The sequence below is a fragment of the Ursus arctos genome, unplaced genomic scaffold (genome assembly GCF_023065955.2).
Source record: "Ursus arctos isolate Adak ecotype North America unplaced genomic scaffold, UrsArc2.0 scaffold_17, whole genome shotgun sequence".
In the NCBI taxonomy this organism is placed as follows: Eukaryota; Metazoa; Chordata; class Mammalia; order Carnivora; family Ursidae; genus Ursus; species Ursus arctos.
The window spans coordinates 7,632,512-7,648,498 of NW_026622841.1; the positions used below are offsets into that span (position 1 = coordinate 7,632,512).

The 15,987-nt window shown below is 35.3% G+C and overlaps 1 protein-coding gene across 5 annotated transcripts in view; it reads left to right on the top strand.

Annotated features, from left to right (window-relative positions):
• RTTN (rotatin) overlaps positions 1-15,987 on the top strand; it is a 182,450-nt gene that overhangs the window by 71,513 nt on the left and 94,950 nt on the right. For all 5 annotated transcript variants that reach the window (XM_026496475.4, XM_048218461.2, XM_026496476.4 and 2 more), the window contains 4 exons: positions 2,361-2,489; positions 2,929-3,039; positions 4,740-4,898; positions 6,349-6,420. In XM_026496475.4, coding sequence (XP_026352260.2) covers positions 2,361-2,489; positions 2,929-3,039; positions 4,740-4,898; positions 6,349-6,420 — 471 coding nt within the window. The remainder of the gene's footprint in view (positions 1-2,360; positions 2,490-2,928; positions 3,040-4,739; positions 4,899-6,348; positions 6,421-15,987) is intronic.

A 15,987-nucleotide genomic window follows, 5' to 3' on the forward strand; every position in this document is an offset into this window, starting at 1 on the left:
TAAAGTTTTAAACTTTTAATTATGAAAAATGTCAAACATACACATGAGGAAGGAGTAGTAGAGCAGAGCCCATCACCTATGGTTTTTAACTCCTGAACAGTTTTGTTTTATTTTTCAGACATAATATACACTTATTTGGTTTATGAAAATTCTAAGGTAGCTTACAGATCCCAAATCCTCTTCAAATAAATTGCTTTTGTTAAATAAGCTGTACCTAACATTTATGATTTATGTTGCCTTTTAAAAATAATCTGCTGTATGAGCTAAAAAAAACCCAAACTAGAAAGTAGTCTCTATTTTAAGACAAAACGACTTACTTCAAAGGATGCTATGATGAATAAAAGCATTCAGAAACCTTGGGTGAATGAACTGAAATAGTTTTTATTGTGTTAGATAACAAGTTTTTAAAATTAAAAAAAATTATTATTATTATTATTTTTAGAGAGCCCATGGGTGGGGAGGAGGGACAGAGAGAGGGGGAGAGAGAAAATCTTAAGCAGGCTCCATGCCCAGTGCTGAGCCTGATGCCGGGCTCGATCTCATTACCCTGAGATAATAACTTGAGCAGAAATCAAGAGTTGGTCACTTAACTGATTGAGCCACTTAGGCCCCCCAGATAACAAGTAGTTTTGGTTGTTTTGACTCAAAACAGATTTTTCTTTTATAATGTGTTGGCACCTAAATACAGTTAGTATTCCTTTTTTACTAAAATTTTGTGAATTATGAGTGATCTTTTGTCACTTTGAATATTTTTTTTTAATTTAAGAGTTGAAAAGTGGGGCATTCAGGGTCATTAGATCAAGTCCCTAATTGGGCTCTTCATTTAAGTGCAGACTCTGCTTGAGATTCTCTCTCCTTCTTCTGCCCCTCCCCCACCACACATGTGCTCGCTCTCTCTCTCTCTCTGTTACTCTAAATAAAAAAAAAAAGAGTTGAAAACTTATAAAGGTTCTTGTTCAATTAGTGAACAAGTACTTAATTGAACCCCAATTTGAGGGACAAATATATGATTTACACAGAAATGTTCCAAAAGGTTTTGTCACATATTTTAAAGGACTTTGTAAATTAGGTGAAAGGACTTTCCCTTAAATTGCTGTCACCTGACTCCCCTTGTCCATTCTGATTCAGCTCCTCAGTTGAGGGCATATTTCTTCAGATAAGAAACATTTCTTTTTTTGTTGTTGTTGTTACCTTTCTATATTCCCTCTTCCTTTTTTTTTTTAATAATAATTTTTATTATGTTATGTTAGTCACCATACAGTACATCCCTAGTTTTTGATGTAATGTTCCATGATTCATTACTTGCGTATAATACCCAGTGCACCATGTAATACGTGCCCTCCTTAATACCCATCACTGGCCCGATCCCCCACCCCCCTCCCCTCTGAAGCCCTCAGTTTGTTTCCCAGAGTCCATAGTCTCTCATGGTTCATTCCCCCTTCTGTTTACCCCCCTTTCATTCTTCCCTTTCTTCTCCTACCGATCTTCCTACTATGTTCCATAAATGAGTGAAACCATATGATAATTGTCTTTCTCTGCTTGACTTATTTCACTTAGCATTATAACATTTCTTTTGTTGTTATTGATGGAAATGTTTCAGATCCTTCAGATATGTGGGAGAATTGAGAAAAAGTTGAGAGCCAATGGTTTAAATAATGAACATATTCTTAAATATGGAACAGAAATCTAAGGTCTCTCAGAAGTGAGAAGAAATGTCCATTTACATTTAAATCATAATTCTGGAAAATCTACCTAACCCTGATAGTAGAGTTTTGTTTTGTTTTAAAATTTTAAAAGATTTTATTTATTATCTAAGAGAGAGCAAGAGAGAGAGAGAACATGAGCGGGGTGAGGGGTGGAGGGAGAGGGAGAAGCAGACTCCCCGCTGAGCAGGGAGCCCGAGGTGGGGCTCCATCCCAGGACTCCAGGATCATGACCTGAGCCGAAGGCAGACACTTAACTGACTGAGCCACCGAGGTCCCCCAGTACAGTTTTATATAGGTAGCAATTTCTGAGTATATTTTTCAATAAGATATTTATCAGTTCTTTTTCGTAAAGGATACCGTAACATTGTAAACACGTATGAGCGTATTCTACATCACAGAAGTCTCCTTAGGAGGATAGTATGCATCTTTGTACAAGTTCTAAAGGGAGAAAATTTTAAACTAACAGTATTTAATTGTGGTAACAACCTAAAATATACCATCTTAACTGTTTCGAAATGTGTAAACTATAAGAATGTTGCATATACTTTATGTGGTTAGGATTCAAATCAGACAAGTTAGTAGAAAGTTGTATGTTTATTTTTATATACCACTCAGGGTAAAGCCACCATGACATTGTTTACCCTTGTTTTTCAGGTCATTACTTCCTTTTATGTGGAGCGTGGAGGAAATGCTATGTCCTTTATGGGAAAAGGTGTCACAAAGAGCACAATTCTTTGCTTGCTTCACTTATCCCATGAAATGATGGCCCAGGCCCAGAGCTCGGTGAGAGCATTAAAAGCTGCTGTCTTCTGAACACTTGCTAGACAAGGAATGTGCTGTGTCTCACACATTTCAAGCCTATATGAAAATGTCTCTTTTGACTTTTTTTCTTAGACAAAAATGATTTTTGACAGATGTTTCTTAGAAGTGTATTACACAAATCTGAATTTTATTTGAAATTTGATTAAAATTTGCATGCCCTAGAAACTACATTTTGTCTAATCATGGGGCATATAGTTCTGAAGAAAAATTGTTTTAACTTTTTAAGAAGAAGCTGAGTTTTTTTTTTTTTTTTGCCTTGTTTTGGCTAAATACTGAATGAAAACCAAGTCTTAAGTACATTTTAACTTTGTTTTGATTTTTAAAAATTCAGTTATTTAAACTTCCTCTGTTTTATTCTTAGAAACTTACCTAATGTGTCTCTTCCCTTTTCTCATTCTAGGAGTGGATGTCACTTTGGTTCTTGCCTTTGGGTAGTCACAGTGAAGAGCATGGTCCTACTCAACAAGGATTGGCTTGGTTGATTCCATTATGGGTTGATCGAGACCCAGAGGTCAGTGTGAAGGAAAATTGAGTCCATTATGCGTAGATTAAAAACAAATGAAGCAATATATGTGCATATACGTGAATTCATATTTTCCAAACTGAGATTATGTTAGTGACTGTACCTTAAGCTGTTTACTCCCTGTCTTAATTTGGGCTGCCATGACACATAACATAGGTGACTTGAAACACAGAAATTTATTTTCTCATAGTTCTGGAGGCTGGAAATCTGAGATTAAGGTGTCAACATGGTTGGGTTCTGGTGAGGGCCCTCCTTTCTGGCTTTCAGACAGCTGCCTTCTCACTGTGTATTCAATGACCTTTCCTTTCTTCCTCCTCTTACAAGGCCACCAGTCCTATCAGATTAGGACCCTACCCTTAAGACCTCATTTAACCTTAATTACTTCCTAAAAGCTCTATCATCAAATTTAGGTACATTGTGGGTTAGGGCTTCAACATACCAATTTAGAGGGGATACAGTTCAGTTCACAGCAGACCCTTTTCAGTCAAACTCATTAAAGTACAGATTAAAAAAAGGAAAGGATCATTGAATCTTTCACTTTTAGAAAGAACAGTGAAAAATTAATGGAGAAGCCTAGGCATTTTCAATGAGTTTAGAAAGATAGCTGCCAAATGACATTTGTGTGTCATTTAATAAAATAATACCATTGTAACGCAAAATTTTACATTAATAAAATATCCAGTTTTAGCCATTTGTCCACTTATCTCTTTTCTTAAAAACCACTTTATTGAGGTATGATTGACATACAAAAAGCTGTACTTATTTAATGTGTACAGATTCGTGAATTTGGAGATAAGTGTACACCCCTGAAACCATTACCACAATCAGTGTTGTAAACATATCCTTCACCTACAAAAGTTTCCTCCTGTCCTCTGTATTGTTTAGTTTTGTGATTAGAACACTGAACATAAGATTCACCTCTTAGACAATTTTCAAGTATATAATACAGTGCTGTTAAGTATGGGCATCATTCATTAATTTCAAGCAAGCAATGATTATATTCTATTCCACTAAAAATCTTTATCTGAACCTAGAGGTTCCATTCTTTATACAAATTGAACTTGTTGCTTGACCATGTTATGACCGCATTATTTTTTGTTACCCTGTAGCTATCAGTGAAACTATTTTAGAATCAGAATTCAGAAGTGAACCAAAATGCGTAGTTTGAGCAGCAGTGGAACTATGGTAAACATATTACACCTCATCAATCTTACTTGAAACATTTTTCTTTTATAGTAATTTTGGAGAAAATACTAAATGCTTTATAAAAAGATAGTTATTTCTTTTTGAAAAGAAGTTTCAAAAAAGTTAAGTCATGTGTAAGAAACACTAATAACTTAAGGATGGTAGAATAAAATAATAGATAACCTTTTTAAAATGAGGAATAAACATGTTCATAAAAGATATGCAAGCACCCACTGCTTTCCCTAGAAAGAGGTTTGTGAGCTGTAATTTTTATTCCTATTTATACCTGGTTTTGATTTTTCTGTGACATTTGCTTGTTTGAATTGTGCAATAGGATTTTTATTCATTCATAAATTTATAGGGCACTATTTTCTGTAAGTGCCTTTTATAATTTAGGATCGTCAGTGTCATAAAAGTATGATATCTTATGTACCAGAAAAATTAAGAATTCATATTCGGGAATTGGATTCTTTGATTTTACAACTTTTCTTTAATCTGAACAGGTGAGGTTCACTTCTCTGGGATTAGGATCAGCACTGACCACCCTTGAAACTGGCTGTATGGCATTGGCAAACAGTTGTCAAAACATTTCTGGTGGGCTCTGGGGAACGGTGGTGAACATTCTTCTGGACCAGTCGGAATGTAGTATGGTGCGCCGGGAGGTATGCCTGTCTGTTTAGCACCTCCTCCCCTTTCAACCCTAGAAATTCGTTGTGATGGTCTTTATAAACTATACTCTCTGTTTAGCACTGTGGACTGATCACCCACCATGATCTTTTCTGCCTGCAAAAACACCCCATAAAATGCTATCAGAGAATTAAAAAGATACTAATTCACAGTAAATACTAGAGTCCTTTATTTTGATAAGATCAAAGCTGAATTTGCTATATTTTATACAAACTCTTCTATATTATTACACATTGAAAAGTAGGTCACAGAAAAAAATTACTTTTCTGTTACCTCAGTGTATATGAGTACTATCTATAAAGCTTTATTTGGGATGGATGTCCCAATACTCTGTAGTAGTTATCATATGACCTAAGAGGAAAATTAAACCCTATTTTAATTCTTTCTTAATCATTTGTGGTTTTCTTTCATTGCTGCTTTTACTGAAATGATGATTGATGCAAATATTTTTAAAAACAGTAATGAAATAGTGATTAGAGGCTTATAGAGGAAACAGCAGCTCCAGGGCCCACCATTTGCCAGTTCTTAGTTCCAAAATCCAAATGCCGTAGTTTTCTTGTTATTTGTTTTTTAATAGTAATGCTTAAACTTGTAGCTTCCTCTTGACTTACCAACTTTAAAGACATCTGCTGATTTACGATTAAGATGGTTGAAAATTTCACTCTCTTGGATCCCTCATTACCCTTGTTATTCATCCTCATATTGTCATCTCACCATATAGTTGATTGGTGTTCATACTACTAAGATTATTTGATTTGACCATATTCAGGATATAGAAGGTAAAGTTGGACATTTGTGGTTTGTATTTCTAGTTAGAACTTTTTTATAGAGAGGAACTTATATGAGAGGGAGAAAGAGGGGGAGAGAGAGAAGGGGCTGCATGTATGTGTGGAATAAGAGAAACATGAAAGTGTATTTCTTTCTTTCTTTTTTTTTTTTTTTTTAAGATTTTATTTATTCATTCGACAGAGAGAGAGACAGCCAGCAAGAGAGGGAACACAAGCAGGGGGAGTGGGAGAGGAAGAAGCAGGCTCCCAGTGGAGGAGCCTGATGTGGGGCTGAATCCCAGAATGCCAGGTTCACGCCCTGAGTTGAAGGCAGACGCTAAACGACTGAGCCACCCAGGCGTCCCGAAAGTGTATTTCTTAACTGCTACCAGAACATTTTATAGTTTATATTTTATAGATCATTTTTTGGAAAAGTAAAATTCTGAAATAGGAAAAAGTCTATTTCCTGATGAAATAATTTCATCCACTCTTAGGTCATGATGTAACAAGCAATGAGCTCAGCAGTTCTCATAATGATGTCTCAGCATATGCAGTTGCCCAGTGATATCTTTTTTATTATTAAATTTCAATATATTGGTTATTTCAGAGATGACAACAAGGTGGCAGTATTGACATTTTCTTTCTTTTTTTTTTTTAGGCTGCGTTTATTCTTCAGAATCTCCTTGTAATTCCAATGCCTTCAGTAATTATAAAGGATTATACTTGGCAGGTGGGTGACTTTAAATAGTTATCAAGCTAGTAGATATTTGAGGTTAATTGATGATAAAGTTTTGGCATATCTATCTATCTATCTATCTCATTACCTATGAAACTATGGCAACAATATCTCTTAAAAGAGAATGTAGAAATTCTCTTATACATGATGAGATTCACAAATTTTTCTCTGTAATGGTAAAGATAATTTCGAGCAGAAATAATAGCTAACATGGTGTTTACTATGTACAGAAATAGTAATAGCTAATACTGTGTTCATTATGCATTCTTCTAGGAGCTTAACAATATTTAACTTAATATTTAACTCATATAATTGTTTCAGTTCTGAATCACTAATTATTTTCATTTTGTGGATTAAGGAAGCACAGAAGGTTTAGTTTGCCTTAAATCACACCTTTGCTGTGAGTCTAGCTAATCTGTCTTACCCAATCATTATACTGCCTCTCTAATTTAATAATAATACATAAATCTGTTATTGGCTAAGAATGCATTAATGTGAACATTTTTTTTTCCTTTTCTGGGTTAGTGCCGTTAAAGTCATAATTTATCTTTCTTTGGTTTTTACTGGATTAATTTTTTGTTCTGAAAATCAAGTCTAGTAGTACCTAACTTTTTTATAGCCTACTGCTTTTTAGATGATTTGGAGAACAGAAAAGTGCCGTCACTGGGGAGATAAGATATGCTCTTTCTCTGTATGTGTTTATTAATCATACTGTTGCATTTCACTCTCCAGGATCCTAGACAAATCCAAGGTTTCTTTTAAATTTTTCATTAGAATGTATCTTTGGAGGAATTGCTAAATCCACTTGAGCCTGCAGTGAGGGCAGCTTTTCAGACAGTGAGTGACATGAAGCATGGATCCAGGTCAAGGCCCACATTTCGTTTAACCCTTGGAAGGCTCAGTTTTCCACACCTGACACACCCAACTTAACTGTGCTAGTTATGGAAAATCCTAGGCCATTTTTCTACTTGGTCCTCTAATTTGTTTCACACTGTCTTTTCATAATGGTTGGTTCCTCGTAGTCTGCATTGTAATAAAACCATAGGAGACAAAACTAGAAGGAATACACAGGATTAAAATTTTATTAATGGTGTAGTAGTTTTGGTGGTTGTTATCCAATAACTAGATTTTAAAATGTGTTGTTTTTGCTCAAATACAAATAATCTCTAGTTATTGTTAAACTAGTGACACTTAAGTTTTTTATGGTTGGTAATGTAATACCAATGAATTTTTTATTCTTGAAATAAATATAAAAGCAAGAGTAATACTTCTGGGTTCTGTTAAAGCTCTTGGGACATTTTGTTATAGAATCATGCATAGATGTTCATGTTTTTCTCTTGCAAGTTAAATAGTGTACAGTTCCTTTTTGTTGCTAGTGACATGCTTACTGCAGCTTTTGGTTTTATTCTCCACTTCTTTATCACAGAATTAATTTTCTACTAAAAAGTTGAAAATAATGCTTTTTTTTTTTTTTTCCAAGATTTTATTTATTTGGCAGAGAGAGGGGGAGGGATCACAAGTAGGCAGAGTGAGTGGCAGGCAGAGGGAGAGGGAGAAACAGGCTCCCTGCTGAGCAGAGGGTCCTATGCAGGGCTCGATACTAGGACCCTGGGGTCATAACCTGAGCTGAAGGCAGAGGCTTAACTGACTAAGCCACCCAGATGACCCGAAAATACTGCTTTAAATGAGCTTTTGGAGTCTTTTGCCTTGCTTATTATGGCCAGAATAAAAAATTTTGAGAGCTATTCTAATTCAAAATAGTATTTGATGATGAAACTTTTGCTAGTTTTAAGCAAAATTAAAAAAATAAGCTTAATTGTTTTTTGTGTTTTTGATAAATTCAGATTTTCCTCCTCTTTTTTTGATGTTTTTTTTGGTCACATTTTTGGTTTTTAAGTTTCCTTATTTAACACTATGAAGAGTTGGTAGCCTCATATTTGTCCCCCACTTTTTTTAAAGTTTACTGGTACTTGAAATCTCAAAGTGAAAACAGCTGTTCCAAGAAGGGAGAAAAATAGTCTTCAAATACTTTGATGGAATTTTATAATCTCCAAGAGGTGTGACCTTTGCCATTTTATTACATCTAGAAAGAAGTTGCTACAAATCCAGTATTCTAAAACTTAAACTTTGATAGAATGATGAATAATAATCTTATTCAAAAAAATGTTTCATTCACTTTTCTTTACATATGTTTCACAGTATTTTGAGGATAGAGCAGGAGGTAGCACCAGTATCTAGAAGCATTGTAAATATGTTATTTTGGTTGAGGTAGATATTTCACTAATTATGTTTTACAAAGAGAATTGCTTTTACTGCTTGCACTTTGTTTTGGTGCCTGAAGTCTAAGTTGATTCTCTCTGTACTGTTGCTCCACTGGCCATTCTGCAGTGTTCTTCTTGTGATTACTGCTCCTTTCCAAATTCTTTCCCTACACACCCAGAGTAAATTCCTATTTCATGTCACTATCTGGAATTGTACTTCTGAGAGGTAATAATTTGCATATATAAATTACGAAACTGGTTGGTTTTCCTTTTATTGCTGAGTGCTAGAAAGTTTAGAGCCTTCCTATCAAAAGAGGCTTATCTGGTATATATGCTTTTTGGCTTTATTCCTGGTTTTGATATTTTCATACCTTTCTTTTTCTTTCTTTCATCCCTGCTATACTTTTACTATCATGTTATAATTCACATTTCCTTGTAATAGGCCTCAAATCTTTTCTGGAACAAGGTGAGGGATAAATCAATTAAAACATTTTAATTTTAAAAAGTATTTATTGAAAAAAAACTCTCAGTAAACCATATAATCCATTTTAACTTCCTTTAATCAGAAAGACAGCATTTAATATCTATATCAATAATTTAGGTTCTTTTTCATATGTTAACATTATTGCCTTGCCTTCTTTCTTTTCTTTTTTAAAGATTTTATTTATTTATTTGAGAAAGAGAGAGTGAGAGAAATAGAGAGGGAAAGCACAGAGGGAGAGTGAGAGGGAGAAGCAGACTCCAAGCCAAGCAGAGAGCCTGATGTGGGACTCGATCCCAGGACCCTGAGATCATGACCTGAGCCATCAGCAGACACTTAACTGACTAAGCCACTCAGGCGCCCCTGCCTTATCCTACTTCTTACCATTTAATTTAATTAATCTTTCTGTGTAGAATGTATGTGACCATATTTTTCATATATCTTTTAAATGTTTCTCTCAGCCCCCACCGCAGACATGATAGTGCTTCATTAGTCTTTGCTAGTGCATAATGATATTGCTAAGTAAATAAAGTTAAAAATCAGGTCTTAAGTTTTGTAGCATGATTTCCCACTTATTGTTGCGTGGATATAGAAGTGTAGTTTATGTGGGCAGTCACCAGGAGCAGGAGAAGAGAAGGAGCCTGACTTCAGTGCAGTTTCATGCAGCACCCAACACCTTCATTAGGGCCTTGATACCCTGGCTCCTGCTGCAATGAGAACCCAGTTTTTGGTGCATCAGTCCTGGTGTGCCACAGATGGTTTCTATTCAAAGCACTATCTTTTGTTTTTTTAAAGATTTATTTATTTGAGAGAGAGAGAGAGTGAGCATATGCACACATGTGTAGGGGGAGGGGCAGAGGGAGAGGAAGAAAGAGAGAGAATCCTCAAGCTGACTCCCCACTGAGCACAGAGCCGGACACCAGGCTCTATCCCAGGATCCTGTGATCATGACCGAAATCAAGAGCTGGCTGCTCAACCAAATAAGCCACGCAGGCACCCCTCCAGGCTCTGTTTTTTAAGAGTGATTTCTATAAATACTGGTCTTCCCTTCAAGGCTACAGCCTTCTCAGGCAGAAAAAACAGAATCATTGTCCATGGGGCTCTAACTGTCATGTTCCCAGCTCTCCAGTGTCTTGTAAACCGGTTCTCTACAGTTTGACTTGGATTTAGTATTCTTGCGTGTGGGAGGTTCTGTTGCTGTGTTTAGGTTCAGAACTATTGTCACAAATCCATATCCCTGCAACGTTAATAACCAGAATGGAATTTCAGAGTTGATTATAACAAATTTATTGGTTAGATAGGGTTAATCTGTATAGTTTAAGTTCATTTCTGTAAACATTTGTGGAGTACCTATATTTGGGGATTCATATGTAATTAGATTTAATTCTCTGGGGCTTATGGCCTGTGGGAGAAGACAAACACGTACCCAGGGATCATTGATATAATATTTTATGTAGAATCATGGTAGTTTATGCATAATTTTTATAATATTAAAGTTGTTCTTTCCACTTGAAGATATTATCACACATTTAAATGTAAAGGTAATTTCATGTGCTTTAATGTAGTGATTTGTCAGTTTGTGGTATAAGGACACTTGTTTATTGAGCTTATAGTTCCTTTGTGATAGATAGGACTTTGAATTTTCTTTCCTTTTTTTTTTTTTTTTTTTAAAGTCTGGTCTTCTTTTTTTTTTTTTTTTTAACATCTTATTTATTTATTCGAGAGAGACAGAGACAGCCAGCGAGAGAGGGAACACAAGCAGGGGGAGTGGGAGAGGAAGAAGCAGGCTCATAGCGGAAGAGCCTGATGTGGGGCTCGATCCCATAATGCCGGGATCACGCCCTGAGCTGAAGGCAGACGCTTAACCGCTGTGCCACCCAGGCGCCCCGGGACTTTGAATTTTCTATATATATTTTATTTTTTTAAACTTTATTTTGAAAAAAATTAATCTTATGTAAAAGTTGCAGAAACAGCACAATTTTTATATACCTTTTACCTAGATTCCCCAAATGTTACAATTATACCAAGTTTGCCTTAGCTCTGTCTGCTAGTATCTTTTCTCTGAACTGTCGAGAGTTGCAGGCATAATGCTTCTTTTCCCTCTAAACACTTAAATGTGAATTTCCTAAAAATGAGGACATTCTCATATAAAATCATCATAATAATTATCAAAATTAGGTAATCCTTCAAATTTTTCCAGTTATCGCACTATTGTCCTTCATAGGAAAGAAAAAAATAACACCATCCCAGTCAAGATCTAGGATCAGAAGTACATGTTACAGATAGTTGTCATAGCTATTTCGCTTCTTTCATCTAAAATAGTTCCTGAATCTTTAACATTTATGACCTTAGCATTTTTTGAAGAGTACAGGCTATTTAGCTTTTATAATATTCTTTAATTAGGTTTATCTGTTCTCATGATTAGATTAGATTATAATTAGAGTGTTTTATGATATAATTAATTTGCTGTTTTCTTTGCAAACTTACTTATTATGGTACCCAGTGATTTGAAGAGTTTTCTTTCTTTGCATCCTGTCCTTCTCAGCTCTCCCTGGCAGTTTTGCAGATGATCTGGCAGCCCCAGCACTCACCTGAGGGCAAGTCTGGTAAGGATATAGACATCCTGAGATAGAGCAATTAGACCATGCTGATTTCCCCACTATGCCAGAAGACAGCTCCATCAATTACTGATGGATCTGTGGAGCGAGGCCTTGTGTATGCACGAAAAGCTTCATTGTTCTGGACCTTGTACCATTAGTCATCTGTGGAAAGCCTGAGTCAGACCATCTTTTGTGCATATGCTGAGCTTGGCTCTACTGCCCTGAGTGAAGCTCTGTTGCTAACATGCCATTGCCGCTAAGAAGCTTTGGCACATAGAGAATGTAGATTCAGGCTTAATGCTTAGGTAAAATAAATCGAATAAAAAAAATAATGGTGTAATATGTACATATTCCAGATTTGGTCTTCTTTGAGAACTTAAAAATATTTTGAATGAATTTTTAGAAGAACTTTTTAGAAGTAATAAATATATACAGTTAAAACAACGATTAGAGCTTATAATGAAATTTACTGCCTCTCTTCATTCACGGAGACAGCTTTACCTCCTACTGATTTTAATTCTTCAGGTAGTTACCTTCATATCTCTAAATAGTAGTTAGCAATAATATTTATTCCTTTACTGTGTTGATACACAGGAGTTAGCTCATTTAAATAATGTCCTGCCAACTTAGTTTATTACCAAACTTAGTTTCTCCACCTGCTGTTTCTGATCTTGTTACCTGTGGATATCTCTATCCCTGCCATTTAGAAGGTGAGGAAGTTGTAGTTAAGATGTTACGACCCTTTCACTTCTGCTAATCTTTGTCAGTTTTATCTTTCACTTTGTGAATGTTCATGGCGTTTACATTCTCTTCTGCAGCCTTGATTTATCTGTAAGTTGATTCTAGAAATTGAAAACCAGGAATTTACTAAAGAGCCACTTACTGGGCTGTAGTTATACTTCTGTATCTCTGCTTCCAGGGTTGTGATTTCTCTGGCACTCAGGAGAAAAATTTTCTGATATGTATATATATAGTATATATACATACATGAGTGTGTGTGTGTGTGTATATATAATTAAAAAAATGGTTTGGGTGATTTTTTTCCTATGGAGTTTCTGTCTATCTAATTGTGTTTTTTTTTTTTTTTGAATTGTGAGTCTATATCATTTCTAATGTTTTTCTAAACTCTTAGCCATCTTTTCTTTTCAGTTAAGATCCTTTTTCCTAGAAATCATCTTCAAAATAATCATACTCCTACCTAAAAGCAAGTGCATGAGCAATAAACTTAATGAGTTCTTGCATATTTGAAAATGTATATAAATTGTACCTCAGTAGCTTGGGTAGTTACCAGATAGGTTGAAATCATTCCTCATAAGAATTTTGCTCCATTGTCTTCTGACATCCCATACTGCTGATGAGAAGTTGGATGCCCATCTGGCTTTTTTACCTCTTTATGGCCAACCTTTTCATTTATCATCCTCTCTTTGTCTTTGATGTCCTAGAATTTTATGGTTATGTATCTTTTTTCATTGCTCTTGCTTGACACTCATTAAACTCCTTAATTTGAAGACATAGATGTTCTATATCTTTTGGCTCTGACACATTTTTTCATATTTATTTAATTTATTTTATTTTTTAAAGATTTATGTATTTTAGTGATAAGAGAGAGAAAGTGTGCATGCTTGCATACAAGCGCAGGGAGGGGCAGACGGAGAGGGAGAAAAAGAATCCTCAAGTGGACTCCCTGCTGAGCATGGAGCCTGACTTGGGGCTCAATCCCAGGACCCTGAGATCATGACCTGAGAAGAAATCAAGAGTCATGTGCTCAACTGACTGAGCCACCCATGCACACCTCATATTTATTTATTTTAAAAATGACTTTTCTTTTTTCTTTGTTCTGTTTTTCCGCATATCATATGAGTCCCATATTAAGTCTCTTGAATTGATTTTCTTTTTATCACCTTATCTTTTATATTTTTATCTCTTAGTCTTTATTTTCTGGGTATTAGTCCTTTTGTTCCTATCAGAATTAATTTAACTTCTTCAATCTTGGTAGGCTGAAATAATTTTCACTGTGATTTATAGGCAAAGAAAAAAAACAGGTTCTTTTTTTTTTTTTAAGGTTGTATTTATTTATTTATTTATTTATTTATTTAAGAAAGAGAACGCGCAGGCTATGGGTGAGGAAAGAACCTTAAAGAGACTCTGTGCTCAGTGTGGAGGCTGACACCGGGCTCAATCCTACCACCCTGAGATCATGACTTGAGCCAAAACCAAGAGTCCAACACTTAACTCACTGAGCCACCCAGGTGCTCATTTTTTTTTTAAGTTTTTATTTAAGTAATCTCTACACCCAACATGGGGCTCTAACTCACAACCCCGAGATCAAGAGTTAATATACTCTTCCAACTGAGCCAGCCAGGCACCCTCCCAAAAAACAGGTTCTGAAACCTTTGTAGATGGAATTTTAAATTTACATCTATTATGACTTATTTTTTATCATTATTTTCTAAATTTCTTTTATATTCATAAAGACTAGAGAAAAAACGAATATAGCTCTTCCTTGACTTACAATGGGGTTATGTCCCAGTAAACTCACTGTTAAATTAAAAATATTGTAAGTTGAAGACGCATTTAATATACCTGTCGAATATCACAGATTAGCCCTGCTTACCTTAAATGTGCTCAGAACACTTACGTTAGCCTGCAGGTGAGCAAAATCATCTAACACAAAGCCTCTTTTATAATAAAGTATTGAATATCTCCTGTAGTTCATTGAATATGGTAATGAAAGTGAAAAACAGAATGGTTGTATCAGTTATTTGCCCTGTGATCACGGGCTTACTGAAAGCTGCGGCTGGCTACTGTGGCCCAGCATCATGAGAATATGTTATTGCATATCACCAGCCGAGGAAGAGATCAAAATTCCAAGTTTGAAATGTGGTTTTTACTGAACACGTATTACTTTGCTCCATTATAAAGTTGAAAAATTGTAGGTTGAACTGTTGTAAGTCAAGGACTATTTGTATACTAATTGAAGGGTAAATGTGATTATGTTAATGATTCTTTATCACTATGATAATTATATATACTTAGAAAATATTACAGTTCTATATCTTTTTTTTTTTTTTTTAAAGATTTTATTTTATTTATTCATTCAACAGAGATAGAGACAGCCAGCGAGAGAGGAAACACAAGCAGGGGGAGTGGGAGAGGAAGAAGCAGGCTCATAGCGGAAGAGCCTGATGTGGGGCTCGATCCCAGAATGCCAGGATCACGCCCTGAGCCGAAGGCAGATGCTTAACCGCTGTGCCACCCAGGCGCCCCATACAGTTCTATATCTCTTATGTATAATTTCTCATTTACTTTGGAAGTACTTATAACTGGATTTTATTTATTTATTTATTTATTATTCTTAAAAAGATTTTATTTATTAGTGGTGGGAGGAGCAGAAGGGAGAGGGACAAGCATACTCTCCCCTGAGCGTGGAGTCCAGTGTGGGGCTCTGTCTTACAACCCTGAGATTGTGACCTTAGCAAAAATCTAGAGTCAGACACTTAACCAACTAAGCCACCCAGGCACCCCAAAAAGGTGGATTTTAGAAGACAGTGAGTTTGTAATACCTTTCCTTCTAGCAGTTGGTATAACCACCAGCCTCAGCAGACCTTTACAGAATAAAGAACCAGTAGATTTAATGAGAGCTCTTGAAGAGCTTGTTTTTGAGATTTATATAGCTTACATTCTTTCACCTATTTTTGTTAAACCTTTATGAATTTTACACGTGGTATAACTCATCTAGGAAGTAATTATATAGGTATGATTTTGCAAAAGTAAAAATTTTATATAATCTAATAAAATTAGAAATTGTTCTGGGCATCATTATGAAATATATTTAGAAAGGTAGTATTTGTTCTACTTTGTTTAATCATTTTATTTTATTGGTTTATTGAAGTTTGTTAAGTAGTTGGAGCTAAGCCAGTAAACTTAGCTGAATTATTTATAATTCTCATCTTGGTTGTTAATTCCTTCTCTGAATTATTATAGTGAGGGCTTTAATTTGTGATGTTAAGCAACTATTATGAATCTCTTGTATATTTGACATGCTTTGTACATTTAGAATGTTATAAGTTGCTTACAAGATAGAAGAGTTTGAAGCTGTGGATGTTAGGATTGGCTCTGTGGTTTTGGATGAATTATTTCATTCCAGATAAATAAGGTAGTGCCTGAAAGGGCTGCATTGCCTGAAACATATACCATGGTTAACAAACAGCTGTGTGAC